Raw genomic sequence first — 21,419 nt, forward strand, 5'->3', positions numbered from 1 at the left:
TATTTGGTGTGACCACCCTTTTCCTTAACAACAGCATCAATTCTTCTAGGTACACATTTTGCACCATTTTTGAAGGAACTTAGGTGTCCGTTTAAGAAAGAGAGAAAAGCTGAGATCCTGAGGATCACAGCTGATCTCTCAGGTGTGCCAGTTTATGAAGCTGAAGTGAGGAGCGGAGAACATTTTCTTCACTTCTCATCACAGGACACACCCTTCTGTTGTTCACGTTTACAGAGATGGCCAGTGAGATCTGAAGATCTCACTGGCCATCTCTTTAAAATATCTCCATCCCAGACTCTTTAGCCCAGATCTGGAGAATCTTGGTGAGAAGCTGCTATGATGTTAGGAAGAAGGCTTCTTTCTTCCTAATATCAGTACTAGCGGGGTTAAACATTGATATAAATTATAACTATATATGTTTATGTTTATTTGTGTTTTATGTATGTATATATATATATATATATATATATATATTGTAAGCTCCAAGGAGCAGGGCCCTCCTTTTCCCTCTTGAATTGAACTATATTGTTGCTGTACTGTCTCCCTTTTATATTGGAAAGCGCTGAGCAAACTGTTGGCGCTATATAAATCCTGTATAATAATAATAATATATATATATATATATATATATATATATATATATATACACACACACATACATACAGTATAGTTATAATGTATTGTCATTTAGGACTCATTCACCTGAGCATGCAGAATTGTTGGCAGAATTGCACAATTCTTGCCGCAATTCCACATTGTGCTAAAATTGTGTTAAAATATGCAGTGTGCTTTTGAGTGCCATTCATTGTTAATGGCACCCCAAATGCTGTTAGCAAACATGCATTTTACCGCACATTTTGTCATTTCACAAATACGCTATCAACGCACCAAAATACATATTGAAAAAACACACAACACTCCATACCCAAAAAAGGTTCAGTTTGGCTTTTTGGGGCCTTTTTAACGCACATTTTGGTGAAGTTTTTAACAAACATTTTGCTGCTTTTTTAACACACATTTTTTTAAAAATGTGAGCTGAAATTATTATGTGCTTTTTGGTGCTTTTTTTAGTGTTTTGGTTCCTTTTTTAGCTCAGTTTTTGTGTGTGCTCTGGAAACACATAAAAAATGCATGCCATGTTTGTGGTGCCATTATTTGTAATGGCACCCAAAAGTGGCTAGCAGATGTGCAGTTTACCAAATTATCCACAAAAACCAAAGCAAAATGCACTTTAAAAAAGTGCCAAAATACGTGCTAAGAAAAGTGCCAAAATGTGTGTTACAAACCACACCAAAATGCATGTTAAAATAACCTGTGCCAAAATGTGCGTTAAAGTGCCTAAGGCTAGGTTCACACCTATGCAGGTTGCCTTTGAGCCGTTTCTGCATTGTGTTTTGCGTTGCGTTTTTGCACTTGTGCTTTTTATATGCATTTTGTGGGGAGGGGGGTTCATTTTTTTATTGTTCTTGTTGCTAGACAGATTTAAAATGCAAAAAGCAAAATGCATAAAAAATGCTGCAAAAACGCAGCAAAAATGCAATACATGCTTTTCTGCAAGGTTTCCATTGAAGTTTATAGAACCAAAAATGAAACTTTTTGCATTCAAAAAATTCCCTCACCCTTTCCAAAAAACGCACCAGGTGAAAAAGCACAGGTGTGAACATGTGCCATAGGAAATCATCTTAAATGCTGCAGAAAATGCTTAGGTGTGAACCTAGGGTAAATGTGTATTTAGAAAAGCACCAAAATGCACATAAAACAACCCACATCAAAATGCGTGTTAAAAAAATACAGCATGTTAAAAAGCAGCAATATGAATGTAAATAATGCTAAAATGTGCAATAAAAAGGAGCCGAAATACATATTTAAAGAATGTGCCAAATTGTACATAAAAAAATACCAGTGGTAAGTGCTTATTATTTTCATGTAATGATCTTTTCTTTTTAACTTTGGTTTCACTGTTTAAACTCAGGTGATCTGTAATCACACAATTATTTCACAAGATCACATGCAGCCCCTTCCCTTCTACATAGATCTCAGCTGTTCTCAGAGGAAAAACTTCTCTTCTTCTGAGAACATGTTCTCTGCTTCATAAACAGGGGGACAGAGAAGATTTTTCCCTGAGAACTGCAGAAAACTGAAATGAGATAAATTATCTCTGCTTAATAAACGTACGGCGAATAAACGTTCATAAAATCCTAGAGAACTAACCACAGAACTTTGATTTGACTTTGTGCAAGTGTAAGAACTGATGCTGGTTTAAAGCCAAATGGTAGTGACGCCAAATACTGATTTGATTTAGATGTTTCTTCTATTCTCTCAGTTTGCATTTTGTAACTGGATAAAAATAAACAATTAAAATATGTTTTTAAAAACATTCTTATTTTACAGCATTTCTTCACACCTGCCTAAAACTTTAGCACAGTACTGTATACATACATATAAACACACATACATCTAAATGAAAAAAGCTACAAGACAGGAAACATTAGGTCAACAACTGTGTTTAATATAGAAAAGACTTACCTATGTAACAGCAATGTTTTTAAGAAATGGCAGAAATACATCCCAAGTCTGTGTATTTAGCTATTTACTTAGTATTTAAAGTAGTATTAACTCCTATAAAAAAATCTTTCTATTTAAATGCATTTAACATTGCAAATATTATTATTTCTTTTTTTTCCTGTTTTAAAACTTTGAATTTCATCTTCTAGGTGCAGCACTACCCCCTAACTTTTGATGATATAAATAAAAGCCTGCACTCACGCTATACAACTATTAAATGATAGTAGTGCAAATCTCTATAACAATATAATCAACAGAGTGCAGTCAATTAAAAATGTATGTTCTTTAACCACTTGCCGCCCAGCCACCACATTAAAACGGTTGCAGGGTGGCACGGCTGGTCAAAACCACGTTTTAAAACGTAGTTTTGTAAAACAGATAGGGGGAGCGCGCAAGGTGCGCGCCCGCCCTACCTGTCCCGCGGGTATCACCAGCGGGTGTCAGCCGCCAGGTCACAGTCGGTGATTACCGGCCGTTTCCCCGGGATTTGCCGTGATCGCTCACAGAGAGCAGGGCTGCATTGTTTACACACAGCTCGTGACAAGCTGAAGAGGGAGAGAAAAGTTTCTCTCCCTCGATCAGCCTGCCCCCGCCCCGTAGTAAAACACTCCCCTCACACAGTAAACCCTAAAAATGTTAACCCCTTCCTCCCCAGTGCCATTAGTACAGTGTCAGTGTTTTTTTTTTCACTGATCACTGTATTGGTGTCACTGGGGATGTCAGTGACCCCAAGTCAGTTCCCCCCCAGTGTCAAAATGTCCGCCGCAGTCCCGCAGTCCTGCCATAAGTCGCTGATTGCCGCCATTATTAGTAAAAATAAAAATTAAAAATCCCAGTATCTTTCCGCCATTTGGAAACGCTATAACTTTCATGTAAACCAATTCATTTACACGTATTGGGATTTTTTTTAGCAAAGACATGTTGCAGAATGTATTTTGGATGAAATTTGTGACAAAATTAGATTTTTTAATTTTTTTTACTGGACATGTTTTATAGCAAAAAGTCCAAAATATTTTTTTTTTTTCTCAAAATTGTCCATATTCTGTCATATTACTTTTGGTCCCTTAACAAGTGGGAGGAACATATGCAAACTGTTGTAATTCCTACACCGTTTACCTGATTTGGTAAAATTGTCTCAGTAGCTCCGGGACCCTGTACCACCTGGACAGGAGTTTGTATCCCTGCTCTTAGAAGCTATTAGCAATGGAAGATTTGTGCGCTAATTGAATGATGCGGTTCACCTGTTCTCCGAAGAAGGACACCTGCAAGTCATCTTCCCTTTTGCACACAAAAGCCTCCTCTGGCATGTTTAACAGTATATATAACTTATAGGAGGTGAGGCGTGGACAGTAACATTGTTGGTTGGGCCTTCAGTCTAGTAGAATGGATAATGTCAATAACCTTTGTCGTGTTATCTCTCGCCTCTCTCTGAGGGACGAATCCCACTTGGTCAGTATGAATAAGCTCAGGGATATAGGGGAGCAGTTTCTTTACTATGATCTTAGAAAACAATTTAAGGTTGACATTAAGAAGAGCAATGAATCTATAGTTGTGATCCTTGTCTGGTTTCGGAAGTACAGTGATATGCACCCTCAACATGTCCGGCAGAGGAAGTCTGAAAGTGAGTTGTACGCCCTTAGGAAGTAAGGAGAGAGGATCTCTCTAAAAGTTTTATAGTAGTTTAGAGTTAGGCAATCTGGGCCAGGGGCTTTATTCACTTTGATGGAGGCTATTGAGAGGTCTAACTCCTCTGTGGTAAACAGACTTTCCATCTCCTTGCAAGTCTGTGAGGGTAAGGAGGGTATGCCAGAGGTTGCCAAGAAATAGGCTATTAAATCTTGCCGCTGAGAAAGAAGCAGAGGGGTGTGGTCATTCATGGTTATAGAGATTATGATAAAAATCTCTGAAATGCCCTGATCTGAGTTACCATTGGTTTTGACTGAGTGCCATGGAGGATGTTCGCTAAAAGGGTTCCAGGCTTATTCCCAAATTTCTAAAATGACCGTACCAATCTACAGATTTTATCCTGTATTGTATGTTCACCTGTACTCGCTGTCCTAGTTGTTCTCTCAACAGCAGTAGTTCCTTTTGTGTAACTATGGCTAAGGATTTTGTCTGGACAATCTCCAGTTGCCTAATGTGATCGAACAGCGTGGAAGTCTGCATTGTCCTTTCCTTCTTCAGTCTGGCTCCACGCTTAATAAAGAGCTCCCGCATTTTGCACTTGTGAACTTCCCATAGGGTCAAGAGTCCCATCTCTGGGACATCATTCGTTTGAAAATAAGATGTAAGCATCTGGGATACCTCTGCCATGGTGGTAGGGTCCTTTCAAATTGCCTCATTCAGTCTGCAGGAGGAAAGCTTGTGTATAGTAAGTGAGAGGTCTAGCTCCATATGTATGGGGGCATGGTCAGAAAGAATTATTGGGTCAATAAAAGTGTTGCATACCCTAGCTTGTTCTCCATGAGGGAGAAAAAAGTAGTCAAGGCATGAATAGATTAGATGGCCTAGGATGTCTGGATGGCCTAGGCGCCATGAGTCCACTAGATGCAGGAGGCTCTCCATCTTAGCTAAGTCACGTAATAGTCTTGTTCTCTTTTTGGGTGCGTTCAAGCCTTGGAAGTTGTATGAGGTGAACTTGATGGGGTACTGTAGCAGCTTCCCCCCTCTGTCCATCACACCTGGTCCCATCTCAAAAAAAAGTGTGGGGAAGGGGGGGAAGGAAGTTAAAAAGAAATTACGCTGATGTGCAAACACTGTCAAATATGCCTGCTTGCCTCAGCGTCTGCAATATGTAGGTATAACCTCCCTATCTAACCCAATGGGATTGGGAGGGTCCTATGAGGGAGTAGAACCATGCACTGGCACCGTAAAAATAGAAATAGAAATAAAAACATATCGTAAATGCCAGGCCCCCTTGCAGACTAACCAAGGGCATAAATCTGCTAGATTGTAAGCTGTAATGAGTAGGGCCCTCTGTTTCCTCTTGTACCAAATTGTATTGTAACTGTAATGTCTACTTTCATTTTGTAAAGCACTGCACAAACTGTTGGCACTATAAAAATCCTGTATTATAATAATAATAATATTAATAAGAGTAAATGTACAGAACAACACACAATATAGTAACCAGTAGATAATGAACTAGCAGCCCTATCCGCTTCAGGAGGAAGCAGCTGCCATTGAGTCAGGGGAGAAAGGCCACCACTCCCATCTCTCCCCCAAACCCCATCCATACAGGATCCCACCGTAATCCTTCACTACTAGTCTCACCATTGCATGACATGTAGCAGCACTCTTTCCACTTATGTAGCCCATGCAGAACTGTAAGAGGGTTCTTAGCTGTATGGCATATTCATACAAATGAGGCTCCATGTTGCTCACCGGTATATCCCAAAATTGTATTAAATTTAGGTACCCTCACGGAGGAAAATATATGTAGGCTGCAGGAACCCCCTGAATCTTTTATCCTATGTCTAACATAATGGACATCTGGGTGAAACATATAACAAAATAACGCAAGACTGCCCAAACCCCCGGGATAATGCCAATCCCGAACATGAAAGCCCTACAGTCACTGTTTATGAATATCACCATGACGCATGTCGGTAGCAGTCACTGTCCTCCTCTGTGGTCTCTGTGCACAGAGTTCAGGTTCTGCAGGTCCCAAAGACTGGCGGGAGGTGGAGACATTTCTTGATCTTGCACGGCATGCCCGAGGTGGATGAGGAACCATATCGGTGGAAGCACGGCCTTTGTCAGGCCACTCCAGCTAGTCTGGAACCTCTACCGGGCAGCATCAAGAAATTGAAAAAGATCCAGCAACTGGGAAGGGGTATGCAAGGTGAAGGACCAGTTTTGGTTGCTAATGAAAATATGTATCTCCATCTGTAAGTGGCCCCGGCAGCTTGTATCACCTCCAACAGGGGGCGCACCATGTCCCACATTCAACTGGTATGTCGAAAAAGGTCTGGAAAAATCTAGTTCTGTGCCAACGGGCCATTCTGCCAAGCCTTATGAAGGATATGTTCTTTAACGGTGTAAAAGTGGACTCGGCATAAAACATCCTGGCCAGATCTGGGCAATGGAATCTGGTGTACTCTAATTCTAGAGTGTTATCCAAAGCTTTGCCCAGGATGGTGTTACAAATAGCCAGAACCATGGTTTTAAGCTCAGCTCCAGACATGGATTCCGATATTCCCTTTAAGCACAGATTATTTCTCCAGCTGCGATTCTCAGCGTCCTCCTGGTGGAGGAGAATGGTGGTAAAGTGCCTGCAGGAGGAGGCACAACATTCCTCTATAGCATTTTGGCAAGAGTTAACAAAGTCCCTTGCTTCCTCCAGGGAGGCCTGCTTGGCATCCACCTGGGATATCTCCTGCCTGACATCTGCTATCTCCTTCTGCAGGGCACCCTCAATCCTCCATCCTGGAAGAGAGGACATCTATGTCTTGCCTGGTGGATAAGGGAAGGAGGATGTATCTAAGCTCAAAATCCAACTCCGAATACTGGGAGGACTCCGATACAAATGGGGTAGATTCCCTGGTGAGCCGCGGGGTGGGTATAGGGGATAGGGACAGCTGAAAGTGGGCACTGCTCTTCAGGAGGCTTAGGTCTGACTCTGTTATGTTTAAACAAAAAAACTTATTCCTGCGCCAAAACTTTCCAAATAACACTCTAAAAATGCTGCTGTGCCAATCGTGAAAACACAAACAATATAAATATAAATAAACAGCGCAAATTTAGATAATTAATCAATATAATAAATCATTAAAATAAGTGCATAAATTATTCGTGTTTCCCCTTAATAATAAACAAAAACACCCAAAAGTCCATGTGCTGAAGACATAATTAAATTGTAGAAGTGAAAAAATAAAAAATGAAAGTGCCAACTTCTTTTCTTCAAAAAATATTTTCACCTTCCACCAGTGCACACACCAACATTGAATACACTCACCAGAACTTGGTGAGTAAAAGACCTTTTAAGGAATTTTAGGGATCCTAAACCCTCTTTGGTGCCACGCTAGGGAAAATCTTCACCCTCCGAATAGACTCCACCATCCAACCAAAAGAAAAAAACTCACATAGCATAATATTGTCACACCATAGTAACTTATTCCAAATAGAGATTAAGGCCACTCACATGTTAATCACTTGCTAAAGGCATGTTTATTATGTAAAACAGGCTTCAGTTCCAGCAGATATACAACCTTTTCCTTCCAGGACTCTCACATCCACAATGGAACAAGGACAAAACTCCTCTTAGACCAAACAATGAACCAAGATGGCCGCTGGAACGCACCGCTCCGCGGAGCGGTGCGTTCCAGCGGCCATCTTGGTTCATTGTTTGGTCTAAGAGGAGTTTTGTCCTTGTTCCATTGTGGATGTGAGAGTCCTGGAAGGAAAAGGTTGTATATCTGCTGGAACTGAAGCCTGTTTTACATAATAAACATGCCTTTAGCAAGTGATTAACATGTGAGTGGCCTTAATCTCTATTTGGAATAAGTTACTATGGTGTGACAATATTATGCTATGTGAGTTTTTTTCTTTTGGTTGGATGGTGGAGTCTATTCGGAGGGTGAAGATTTTCCCTAGCGTGGCACCAAAGAGGGTTTAGGATCCCTAAAATTCCTTAAAAGGTCTCTGACTCTGTTATGAGCTGTTGCTCCCATGATGTGTCTGCAGCCAAGTGGCTTAGCGCCATATTGGCCACGTTGCGGCTGCTGCTGGAGGATGTGACAGGGAAAGATACCTGTGGATCCCTGCCGTGTGCGATGCACTGCTGTGCCCAGACTGTCTCCAGCCCCTGGTCATGTGTGTGTTGGCTTGGTCTGCTGAAGGTAGCACTCGGGATAGCCACGAAGGAATGGAACTCCATGAAGCTGGCATGCGTTCCAAATGGCAAAAGTGGCATAACCGGAAGTCCCTGCCCCTATGCGTTTCATCACATCTGGGCATCCACGCCTCCTGATGACATCCCAGATGTGATGAAATGTGTAGGGGCAGAAACTTTTGATTACGCCACTTCCACCATTTGGAACACACTCCAGCTCCAAGGCATATGGAGCGGCAGCGTTTCCACAGAGAGCTTAGGCAGATTGTTCCGGGTGTTGGGAAGGACAACATAATATGTGAGTGTACTATTGTTTTTATCTTTTGAAGTTTATTAAACAGTAAAACCCTATGATGTTTTTCTATGGCTTTCTCTCTATACATGGGCTATGCAGAGCTAAAAGTTTGGACTGTGTTAAAGCACCTATTGACCTTTCCTTGGTGTACACTTAGGGGGTCAACAACCTCTGGTGAGTTTGGTCCCCGCACCCTGCTTTTGCGCGCTCCCCGGGAGTGCGCAGCACCGCCATCCGGTGCCCGCTGTGTCCTCTGAACACAGTGAAACACTGATCGTCAAACGGGACCTCTGTACGAGGTCCCGATCATGTGATCACTGATTGGCCAATCAGTGATCACATGCAAAGTAGTAAGCAAGATATCACTTCTTTTTTTTTTTAAATTTAAATATTTATTAATTTTCCATATAAAATACATGTTCCATCATTACTCTCATATAGCATACAAAACCATCATTTATATCCCTTTCTATCTTTATTCCCATTGCCCCACTACCGCCAATCTAATACCCCTACCCACCCTGAAAAAACCTACCCCCACCCCACCCATAAGACCACCCACTCTGCATTTCTCCATTACATCTTTTCTTAAGTATTTTCACATATCCCACTCTACTACTTCATATATTTCACCTTGGACACAAAATCTTCCCATTTTCCCCACCTCCTATAATACAACCCCATCTTGTCTTCTTGCATATAATACAGTTTCTCCATCCCACATATCTGGTTCACTCTTTCCACCCAATCCTCTTCTCTCGGCACCTCTGAGCTATGCCAAAACGTAGGTATCAGACCCTTTGCCGCATTCAGATAATACCATATACCCGAATCCTTGGATTTGTTCACTGATAGTTCTGTACTATGTAATAGACACAACTCTGGATCCAATCCTATCTTTATCCCAGATATTATCCCAATCAAATGAACCATTGTCTCCCAAAAACCTTGAATCTTTGGGCACTCCCACCATATGTGATATAACGTACCTATCGTTCCACACCCCCGCCAACACTCCAGTGTATTCTCCCCATTCATCTTATATTCAACGTTCGGTGCAATGTGCCATCTTGTTAAACACTTATAATTTACCTCCACCTCTCTCATGCTTATATTCTCGTGTGTTAGTCTATATATTTTCCTTTGTTTGTCTTCATCTATCTCTATTCCCAAATCCCTTTCCCATTTTACTATATACATCGGCTTTGCATGTGTGTCTAACTCGGTGAGAATTTTATAAACTTTTGCCGTGCCCAGTTTCCCATCTCCACGTGATTCCAACAGCCTCTCAAACAAATTCCAATCCTTTCTTAATCTCAAAGGTTTCGGAAGATTCCCGACAAAGTGTTTCAATTGATGGTATCTACCCTCATCTATCTTAATAAAAATTTCCCTTTTGTCCTTTTTCAAATCCTTAAGTGTTTTCAATTCCTGCCCTTCCATAACATCCCTCAATTGAATATCCTCCTTTTTACACCATTTTCCTGTGCTCTCTTCCCTACCTGGAGGGAAAAACTCTGTGTTCCTCAGTGACATCAATTGTGAATTAAAATCCCATTTCATAAGCTTGTGCAGTTTAACCCACACCTTTAAAACATTTAATGTATAAACACTTGTGGTATCTTTTAATCCTCTATATTGTGCTGGTACCCATATGATTTTGCTCAAGTTAACTCCGCTTAATTCATTTTCAATCTTGACCCATCTTTTCCCCTCTGGATTGTGTGTCCAGTCATAAATTCTTGCTAGAACTACTGCTCTATAATACCTCTTAATATCTGGCACTCCCAATCCTCCCTTCTCTTTATTTCTACTCAACAAATCATAAGATATTCTAGGTTTTTTATTTTTCCATATATATCTTGTTAACATCTTTTTAATTACCTTGAAAAAAACCTTCGGAAGTTTAATTGGGATCATCTGGAATTTATACAGGATTTTAGATACTATTACCATTTTTATCAGATTTATGCGACCTATCCAGGACGGGTCCTCCCAATTTCTTTAATTCCTCCTTAATCTCATTTAAAAGTGAGATATAATTTAATTTATACAAGTTCGTATATGAGGCAGTGAGTTTAACCCCTAGATATTTTATCTCTCTATCTTTCCATATAAAAGGGAATTCTTTTTGTATCTTTTCTTTTTCACTATTTGGAAGATTTACATTTAAGATCTCAGTTTTTGTTGGGTTGATTTTCAAGTTTGATAGCTCCCCATAATCCTTTAAGCTCTTCATTAAATTTGGGAATGTTATCCTAGGATTTCCCACATAGAAAACAGGTCATCCGCAAAGGCTGCCACTTTATGTTCAATTCCTCCTATCTGTATTCCTTTTATGTCCATATTTTTTCTAATTGTTGCCAGTAGAGGTTCCAATGACAATACATACAACAATGGGGATAGTGGGCATCCCTGTCCTGTTCCATTTGACATTCCAATAGGTTCCGACCTCTCTCCGTTAACCAAATTAACCGCGGAGGGCTCTCTATACAATTTTCCTATCCACTCTCTCATTCTAACTCCCAGTCCTAGAGTCTCCAGAGTGTCCATCATGAAGCTCCAATCTACTCTATCAAATGCCTTTTCAGCATCGTCAAACGGGACCTCTGTATGAGGTCCCGATCATGTGATCACTGATTGGCCAATCAGTGATCACATGCAAAGTAGTAAGCAAGATGTCACTTCTGACATCATTGCTTACTACATGTGAAATCTGTGAATGATCACAGAGGTCACATGGCTATTCACAACAGCCTTGTACCATGTGACAAGCTGTGATCAATCACAGCTCACTCAGTAGTTCTCAATGGCTGCAAGAATGCAGACAGAGAGAAAGAGAAATTATTGCTTTTACATCCTATATGGGTGTAAAAGCAATCAGTGTAAAAAAAAAAAAATCTTCATCACCCCCCAAAAGTAGTACATGGTGAAAATTGCCCTGGTCAGGAAGGGGGTAAAAGTGTCCGGACTGGAAGTGGTTAAGAAGAATCATGGCATATATGTTTGCATTTTAATGTGACACTTTTTATTGCACTGGTACTTTGAATGTATAAGGACACTTTAAGGGACACACATTTTTGATTGACTGCATGATGATGATTATGTTGTTATAGAGATTTGCACTTATATCATTTAAGAATTGTATAGGGTGAGCACAGCTTTTTATTTATATAATCTATTGTATGGTGCGTGGGGAACATATATCATTAGGGAAACAGCTAACTAGCTCATAGTTTATTTTCACACATTTGTTTTCACTGTGATTACTTGTATTTTAGTTGTTGCGCAGCTATTTTCAAAATACCCCCTAACTTTTGTCTGGGGGGTGATCACTCTATCTCTCCTCAAACAACTCCGTCAGGATTACATCCACTCGTGCATACTGGTAATGTGCAATTACCAATGTAAAATAAGTAAACAAGTACACTTTTTAAAATTAAAATTATGACAACAATCTTTTTTTTTTATAAACTTTACTCACTATAGTTTACATGGTTTCTCTGCTACAATTCAATGACTGATCTGTCAATCAAAACAGGTGGACAGGGAGGTGGGCAGAGTTCCCTTTTGCTCCAGGCTCTCTGTGCCACCTGTGTCAGTGCAAAGAGCCACTGTATGCATCTGTGTAGTGCTTGGGGTGTCTTTGGAGTGTGGGAAGAAACCGGAGTACCTGGAGGAAACCCATGCATGCACAGGGAGAACATGCAAACTCCAGGCAGGAGGTGCCATGGTTGGGACTTGAGCCAACGACCCTAGTACTGCCAGGCGGAAGTGCTAACCATTTAGCCATTGTGCTGCCCCATATATATAAAATACATCACAAATTTTATTCAAACAATATATAAAAACAAATTATATCACAAAGATCATAATGTATGAATTACACTTGTTGAGAGTGAAAAATTACACGTTTCGTGTAAATCTTGCTATAGGAGCACTGGATAGCAGCAAAACCCTTCCTTTACTATCCAAAACTAAGCAAACAAATTTTGGCTTGACATAAACTTTTTTTTAACTGACGTTATGTATTCATTAGTCACAATGTAGTGTTTTATGCTGAGTTTCTCAAGTTTGTCCATTTAGATATTATATACTGAGCTATTCAGTTTGATATAATTGGGACATTTATAAATACCTTTAGTTTAAAGCATTTATATAGTTGTTGAATTACCTATAAGTAAGTACAGCTATCCTTAAAAAAAGACACATAAACATTTTACATTTAGGGATAGTTTATTACATAAACATTATGTACAAATTCTAATGTGAGATTGGTAACTTAGGATAATATTTACACTTAAAAATTTCTTTACAAAATCATCTTTACACTTTTTTCTTCAATTTTATAAACTTTATGCAAGGGACAAAAAAACAAACCTTTTCTCTTACATATATAAATAAATATGTGGTGACCATGACATAAGCCATACTCACCACCATCATTGAATATGATTTCTACATTCAAACATATGTAGATTTGCACAAAAGAGGACATACTACAGACAGATATGGTTTTATGATCACCAGTTTTATACAAATATATTCAGCAAATGCTAGATGGGTTCAACTGAGCCATGCCTAAAACTGAAGATTTCCAAAGACTTATATTTTGACATGCAAGACACATAAAACACGCTATAATTAGCATTGGCATTTATACATTTACAGCTTAAATAAAATGTTAATATTACTACATGCAACGTTGTATTCACATCATGGTCATTTCTACAAAACATTTGAATTAGGCTACTTTCCTTGTCCCTATTATTGAAATACACAGGTGTTGCACCACAATGAAAGGCAATAAATACAAAATATTAAACCATTTTTTACAGAAAAACCGCCATTAAAGCATTTTAAAAACTACTATTTTTGGGTTATATGGATATTTTCCCCCTTACTACTGCATTCAGTTCTATCTACGGTATTAGTTTTACATACCACTGTTATATGACCTAAACAGACTTATTATTATATATGACCTATTCTGGGTATGGTTTGCTTTATGGTGATTATATTGTATTAAGCGGACAACAACCTGATGCAGCTTGACTGCACAAGGTTTAAAATGTCTCTATAAAAGAATTTAACAAAAAACACTTAAAGCCTGTTTCCACATTTCTAACAAAATGTGACAGTCCTAGAAAGAAATGAAATAATCAACTTGATTATAAATAAAATACACTTACTCCATTAAAAAACAAAATCTGTAAATTTTGGCAGCGTGAAATGCAAACACAGATGTTTCAACAGAATGCAGTGTGAATCTTCACTTTGAATACCTAATCATGCAGGTTTTAACAATAGGAACTGCACAACTGGGTGTTTAAACTGAACATAGACTTGCTAGGTTACCTAAAAAAAAAAATGAGTTAACCCTTTGTATGCTGAAAGCCAACAAGAACATTCTGTAGGAGTTACTGTGCTTGGAACTTTCTCATAGCAACAAGCTAATTTAGGTGTCCGTTTATGAACCAGCGGTAATAGATCACTGCTCAGTTCTCCGGCATTCTCAGAGAACACAGTTCTCCTGTGAATGCTGCTTATGTAGCATATGTAGATCAGTTCTCCAAACGAAGGGAGAACGGTCTACAAACGCTGGAAAACGGCTGATTTAACTATAATCTCGCGAGATTACAGTAAAAGATCAGTTTACTAAACAGAGGTAAATTATCTCTGCTTAGTTTTCGGTCCCTCCGATTCCCCAGCTCTGGGATGGAGAATCTGGAGGGAGAACACAGATCTCCAGAGAAGGGCTGAACATATTCTCCTGGATGTCATAAACTGTGAATGACCAGAGAATAGCTGTGATCCTCTGAATCTCAGCTATTCTGTGGTGTCCGTTTGTGAACCAGCGGTAATAGATCGCTGCTCAGTTCTCCGGCATTCTCGGAGAACACAGTTCTCCTGTGAATGCAGTTTATGAAGCAGTTCTCCGAACGAAGGGAGAACGGTCTCCAAACGCTGGAGAACGGTGTACAAACTCTGAAAAACGGCTCATTTTACTATAATCTCTCGAGATTATAGTAAAAGATCAGTTTACTAAGCAGAGGTAAACTATCTCTGCTTAGTTTTCGGTCCCTCTGATTCTCCAGCTCTGGGCTGGAGAATCTGGAGGGAGAACACAGATCTCCAGAGAAGGGCTGACATGATCTCCTGAGTGTTATAAACTGTGAATGACCAGAGAATAGCTGACATCCGTTGAATCGCAGCTATTCTCTGTGTCATAAAAGGACACCCGTGTGTCATAAACGGACACCTTAGTCATTTCCCTTTGAACATAATGTCAAATAGTTGTCAGAAAGGTGGAGTTAAGGTGCAGTACACCTAGACACAAAGATAAAAAGAAAGAGCATACATTGGTAATAATATTGAAAGACTCTGTATTAGAAGAAAATAATAAAAATAGAAGAGGAAGAAACAATAAAATGGCTTCAGGGTAAACACATTTTGAAACTTTGCTGGCTGTTAAAACAGCTAACTTCTATCAATGTGTTTTTTTTGTTAACATAGTTGCATTTCTGCTACTTTGCAGTGTATGTATTTAGTAAAAGTGTTTTTGCTATTTTTAGTAGTTGTTTTCTGCATGCATTATAGTGCACAAGAACCAACATGTGAATACTTCTACAGATTTTGTTTTTGAAAACATTAGCTTCTAGGTTAAGCAGTATATGAATTTGTTTTATTCCTGCACATGGTATACAGGGCTAAATTGTGTCAATATCCAACACAGTAAATGTGTGAACACATTCACTTCTAAAATGAAAATGTTAACTAAATTTATCACTGCAGAGAATTCAGAATAAGAGTTGGTATACACATTACTTATTTTTTACACTGATGTACATTTAGGTGTCACATGCAACAATCTGCTGCCAGAAAATTTTTTGGCAATACATAACTGATATTTTAGAAAAAAATATAGTTTAAAGCTGATTTACGGATTTCGGCAAAATTTGGATATAAAAAGGATTGTCTCTTACAGACAACCCTAGATAGTGCTTGCAAGTGTTCAGAATCTAAATAGGATACATACCACCCAAACTATTATGCTGAGAGTCTCACGGACTACCCTCCTTTCAGAATATTGCATGACCTCTGTAATTAGCGTACTCATCCCAGAAGTATAATCTATACATTTATGCAACATTTGAACTTGTAGAAAAAATTACCAGGAAAAAAAGTTGCATATGTAAGTTGCAATCAAAATGACAGCTAAGTCACTGCAAAATTTGTGCTGGTCATCACAAATATGAAAATGACACACTGGAGTTCGAGATTACAATAACATGCTTTTCCATACAGTGATTAGCTTTAAAACGAAAAAAAAAAAAAAAATACTGGACTATAAAATTACAACCTTTTTGTTTTCTAAACAATTGTATACGTCTATTTATTTTACAGCACAAAAGAGTTACTAATAAATGATGTACACAGCAATTGATCTAGCCTGAATATGCTGGGTAAGACAATTCATGTATTTTATGTATTTTTCACATTAGGCTTATAAGTATTTTACATGTTTTTTTTTCTAAATCAGCTGAAACTTTTTTTTTCTTTTACCTTTTTCATATTTATCTTTTGAAGAAAGTACACATTTTTGAATAACTTAGATTGTAAGCTCCAAGGAGCAGGGCCCTCCTATCCCTCTTGTATTGAACTGTATTGTTGCTGTATTGTCTATTGTTATATTGTAAAGCGCTGAGCAAACTGTTGGCGCTATATAAATCCTGTATTATAATAAAAAAAAAACAAAGGAAACCATCTTTAAAGACCCTGTCAAAATGTTTAGTAAATACAGAGACAGCAAGCTGAAATAATATGTAAATTTTGACTTTTTTTGTAAGAATCAAACTTGAACTCCCCCCAGATCTAGCAAGCCTCCACACTGACCCTTTAACATAACCAGTGGTGTCGATGAGAAATAGGGAGGTTGATGGGATTAAGGAAAGTTCAGCTTGTCTTTAGCTGTCTTTATCTTTGGGTCTGCAGTTTGTTTTGAGTGGTTTCACTGAAGGTAACTTTTGCATATGTATTTTCGCACTCTGTGCTCAATTTGAATTTCCCAGGTTTGTGACAGATTTTGTTAGGTAGGTAATGGCTACCATAGCAAACATAGTATTTGCCATATACAGTACTACAGTTCTCATTACATTAAGCTAAACTCCAAGCAGGTTTTAAATACATGCAGTTCTGTATTCATAAAAGCAACAGTAAATGTAACTTTTCTGAATAAGATTAGTTATCATCCTTTTGCAAAATCCTGTATATAAAGTTCAGGCTAGAATGGGGAGAAGTGATACAAGGAGTTCTCCAGTGCGTTGCCTCTCATTTCAGTGTCCAGTCACAGAATAAGGGTATTGAGTACCTATAGATGTTGCCTAAGTGCAGCAGGGACAAAAGCACATCTCCTGTTCTGTCAAAAAGGGCTATATACACCGCGTTCCAAATTATTATGCAAATTCTATTTAAGTGTCACAAAGATGAAATATTTTGTTTTTCAGTTTAACTCATGGATGGCATTGTGTGTCAGGGCTCTTTTGATCACTGAAAACAATCTCGGACACCTGTGATAATTAGATTGGCAGGTGAGCCCAATTTAAGGAAAAACTACTAAAGGACGGTGTTCCACATTATTAAGCAGAGCACCATTTTCAAGCAATATGGGGAAGAAAAAGGATCTATCTGCTGCCGAAAAGAGTGAAATAGTTCAATGCCTTGGACGAGGTATGAAAACATTAGATATTTCACGAAAACTTAAGCGTGATCATCGCACTATTAAGAGATTTGTGGCTGATTCAGAGCACAGACGGGTTTGTGCAGATAAAGGCACATTGAGGAAGATTTTTGCCAGATCCATGCATCGGATCAAGAGAGCAGCTGCTAAAATACCGTTACATAGCAGCAAACAGATATTTGAAGCTGCTGGTGCCTCTGGAGTCCCACGGACATCAAGGTGTAGAGTCCTCCAGAGTCTTGCAACTGTGCATAAACCTTCTATTCGGCCACCAATAACCAATGCTCTCAAGCAGAAACAGCTGCATTGGGCAGAAAAATACATGAAGACTAATTTTCAAATAGTCCTGTTCACTGATGAGTGCCGTGCAACCCTGGATGGTCCAGATGGATGGAGTAGTGGATGGTTGGTGGACGGTTGGTGGACGGCCACCCTGTTCCAACAAGGCTGCGACATCAGCAAGGCGGTGGTGGAGTCATGTTTTGGGCTGGAATCATGGAAACAGAGCTGGTCGGCCCCTTTAGAGCCCCCGAAGGTGTAAAGATGACCTCTGCAAAGTATGTGGAGTTTATGACTGACCACTTTCTTCCCTGGTACAGAAGGAAGAACTATGCTTTCCATAATAAAATCATCTTCATGCATGACAATGCACCATCTCATGCTGCAAAGAATACCTCTGCATCAATGGCTGTTATTGGGATAAAAGGAGAGAAAGTCATGGTGTGGCTTCCATCCTTCCCTGACCTCAATCCTATTGAGAACCTTTGGAGCATCCTCAAGCAAAAGATCTATGAGGGTGGGAGCAAGTTTACATCCAAACAGCAGCTCTGGGAGGCTATTCTGACATTTTGCAAACAAATTCAAGCAGAAACTGTCCAGAAACTCACAAGTTCAATGGATGCAAGACTTGTGAAGCTGCTATCAAATAAGGGGTCCTATGTTACAATGTAACGTGACCTGTTAAAATGTTTAAAAAGTTAAAATGTTGTTAAAAGTTTGATTGAAATAGCTTTTGATTTCAGTAAATATGCTGCAAACAACAATTTTCAGTTCTTTACAACCTATAAAGTGTTTTGAAACTTACTGTGTGTAATAATTTGGAACAGTGCATTGGAAGTTTTTTATGTTTAAAAAAAATACTGTTATCATTAGGAGGTTTGTTCAATAAAATTTGAATTGTACTCTTAAAAGTTGATAACATGAGAATTATGCTGACTGTTATTTACATCAATTATTTAGGTAAATGAGAAAAATATAATTTGCATAATAATTTGGAACACGGTGTAGGTGGCAGAGCTGTGTACATTTCAGAACTGGATGGAGAGCAATACAAATCCTTTGGCAATTCTCCAAATATGTATTTTATCTGTGTATTTAGCCCTTTTCCTTTAGTTCAGCTTTGAAAAAACACCTTGAATCAACTACTCCAAAGTAAAATAAATGTTAAAACAACAACAGAAGTAAGCAAGCCCATACCAATTGGCATTTTGTATTTTCTAATATTTGAAAACCCCATTATCACTTTATGAACTCATCAAAAAATCCTTATTTTACATACATATACAAACAAAAGGAGTGCTATGTTTTACGTTTAACACAATGCAAATTTTAAAAACAAAAATATGACAAAAGAAATCTAAAGTCTACCAATCAATAAACTACCCAATGAGTTGATTATTCTGAAGCCATTGCATTAACTGATTAACTGGTTGAAATTATCATAAGAAAGCATAGCATAATATTTTGGGTGAAAATTAGGTAACAATTGGAAGACATTGTGTTGAAACTCAGAAACAAAAAATATATATATTTATATATATTATATTATATATTTGAATGAAAAATAATTATAAATTCTACTAAATGCAGCACTGTATACGACATATAAAATGTGAAAGTAATTTTTAAAGCATCACATGGTGACCATATTTTGTCTTGCAATGTAATAAACTATTACAAAGAACAAGATTGAAGTACATTTTTTTTATCGATTGACTTTTGATGTGTAGATATGAACTGTAGAGGCACTCTTTGATGGCTAGCAATACAATATGGCTATACACAGCTACTATTGTCCGCTGTATATTCTCAAGGACCTAAGGAAAATTAAATAAGGGAATATTAACCCTTACTGGAGTGAATATATGCCATTCTCCTTAAAAAATGTCTTGTATTTATCATTGTACTTATAATGAAGGAAATGTTTAGTCAACAAATGGACAACTGAGGAATAGCAGTACAACCAGAATAATTGGTGAATGTCCATTCGGTCTGCTGGTCTGTCCATTCTTTTTGGGAAAAAATGGTGTTTCCAGGTCAGAGTAGGCAAACACAAATCCCACTGAATGGTAAACATTTGTGGATAGCACAAACAGCAAGGTGTTCGAAAAACTAGAAAATGGCAGCTCAAAAGGGGCAGTGCATCACAGAGATCTAGATGTCCCATGTGTACTCTGTGTAGCTAAGAGTTTTAAAGAAAGCTCTGCTGAAAGTTTCTTTTCTCTTTGCGGTATGAAGAAGCACCAATAGCTGCAGATGTTTTGAAATCTGAAGCTATACAAGATAGGTATACCTTTATGGGGCAAAAATACACACTAGAAGCTAATTGCCCCATTTCTTTCCATGAAACAGTCAGGCTTTTGCAAACCTTATAAGCTTCCCTGGCTGTTGCTTTGCAACTCTCTCTTTTGCATCTTATTTCTTCCATCATTTATACTGGCCTCCTTCCTGTTCCTTTTATAATTAATTTTTGTTCCTACACTTAGCAGTATTTACAAAATATAATATTCACAAACCAATAACTACAAGGAATAATTGGTACAAAGGAAAAAAGTGCCATATAAAGCACTTTTTTGTTACAATCTAGGTAAAATACAAAGTAAAGCAACACAAGTAGCTCAAATCTATCCTTCAATATATGCTACACGTTGCATACTGGGACTTGAGAAGAAGCCACATCGAAGGTCCAGAACACAAATGCAGAAATGGCTGCCTGTTTTAAATTTGATATGTCTTCAGGAAAATGATGCATTGTCCTTCTAGGTGGGTTTTTATGTCATGCAAAGTTAATTTTATATAAGTCTAACAGTAATTGTTCAAATTTTATCTGAAGATGACTTGTAGTGATGAGGATGATGTTGCTTCACACGAGGCCCTGCAAAGAAAACAGAACATCGAACATTAATCTATTAAACATAGGGTGGCATATTATTATCATAATGATGTTAAACATTTAGTACATAATTTAACAAACTGGCATAGAACTAAAAAAACTGAAAGGGGTTATAACCTTCCCTTACTCTATCCAAAATTAAAGAAAACGTTTTGCTTTTTACACTTTAAATAACATGCTTGAGGGGATGCCTTATAGCTGTATGTGGTGTTAGGGAACAGTACAACGTTCAAGTGCAGTCTCAGCAACAGCCTACACTGCCAGCACATGATGGGCTGTAGAATTGATTGTTTTTTTTTTCTTTTGCTTGGCTTAACATACAGCAGCAGTCCAATTAGATTTGTTTAACTTTTCAAAAAAAATGGCCTTTTCAAGTAGTTTCCTCAAACAGTCATAGACCCACTTTGACTGACTGATACAAACTGACCAGTAGTTTGCTGCTCCTGCTTTTGCTGATGCAAACCTGTCCTGCAGCTGGCCAAGTTCTATCAACCTCTATTAGACCACAAATTATAAAGAAGTGTAGAATTGGCCAACAGCAGGAAATTTTGAATGAGGGAGAATTGTCTGAAATATACTAGGAAAAAAAAGAGTACAAGTGGGAGTTTTACTAAAAGAATTAAGCAGTGTAAAATTGGCCAGCAGCACAATTTTAATCCAGAATACTAGACCTAACTAAAGTATGCCTTTATGGTAAACATAGTCAACCTGAAAAATGCTCTGTCTCAAGTGGTAGTAATGGAAAAAAAAACTTAATACAATTTTAAAACATGCTGTACGATTTTTTTTTAATAAACTGGTGTATAATTTCTAA

The 21,419-nt window shown here is 38.3% G+C and overlaps 1 protein-coding gene across 1 annotated transcript in view; it reads right to left on the reverse strand.

The window, feature by feature from the left end:
- Positions 1 to 12,910: 12,910 nt before the first annotated feature.
- ANOS1 (anosmin 1) overlaps positions 12,911 to 21,419 on the reverse strand; it is a 243,197-nt gene continuing 234,688 nt past the window's right edge. Inside the window, exon 14 of the mRNA XM_089680281.1 lies at positions 12,911 to 20,587. Coding sequence (XP_089536407.1) covers positions 20,529 to 20,587 — 59 coding nt within the window. The 3' untranslated portion in view covers positions 12,911 to 20,528. The remainder of the gene's footprint in view (positions 20,588 to 21,419) is intronic.

Source organism: Staurois parvus, unplaced genomic scaffold (genome assembly GCF_062004578.1).
Source record: "Staurois parvus isolate SC_StPar_1 unplaced genomic scaffold, SC_StPar_1.0 ptg000238l, whole genome shotgun sequence".
NCBI classification, from domain to species: Eukaryota; Metazoa; Chordata; class Amphibia; order Anura; family Ranidae; genus Staurois; species Staurois parvus.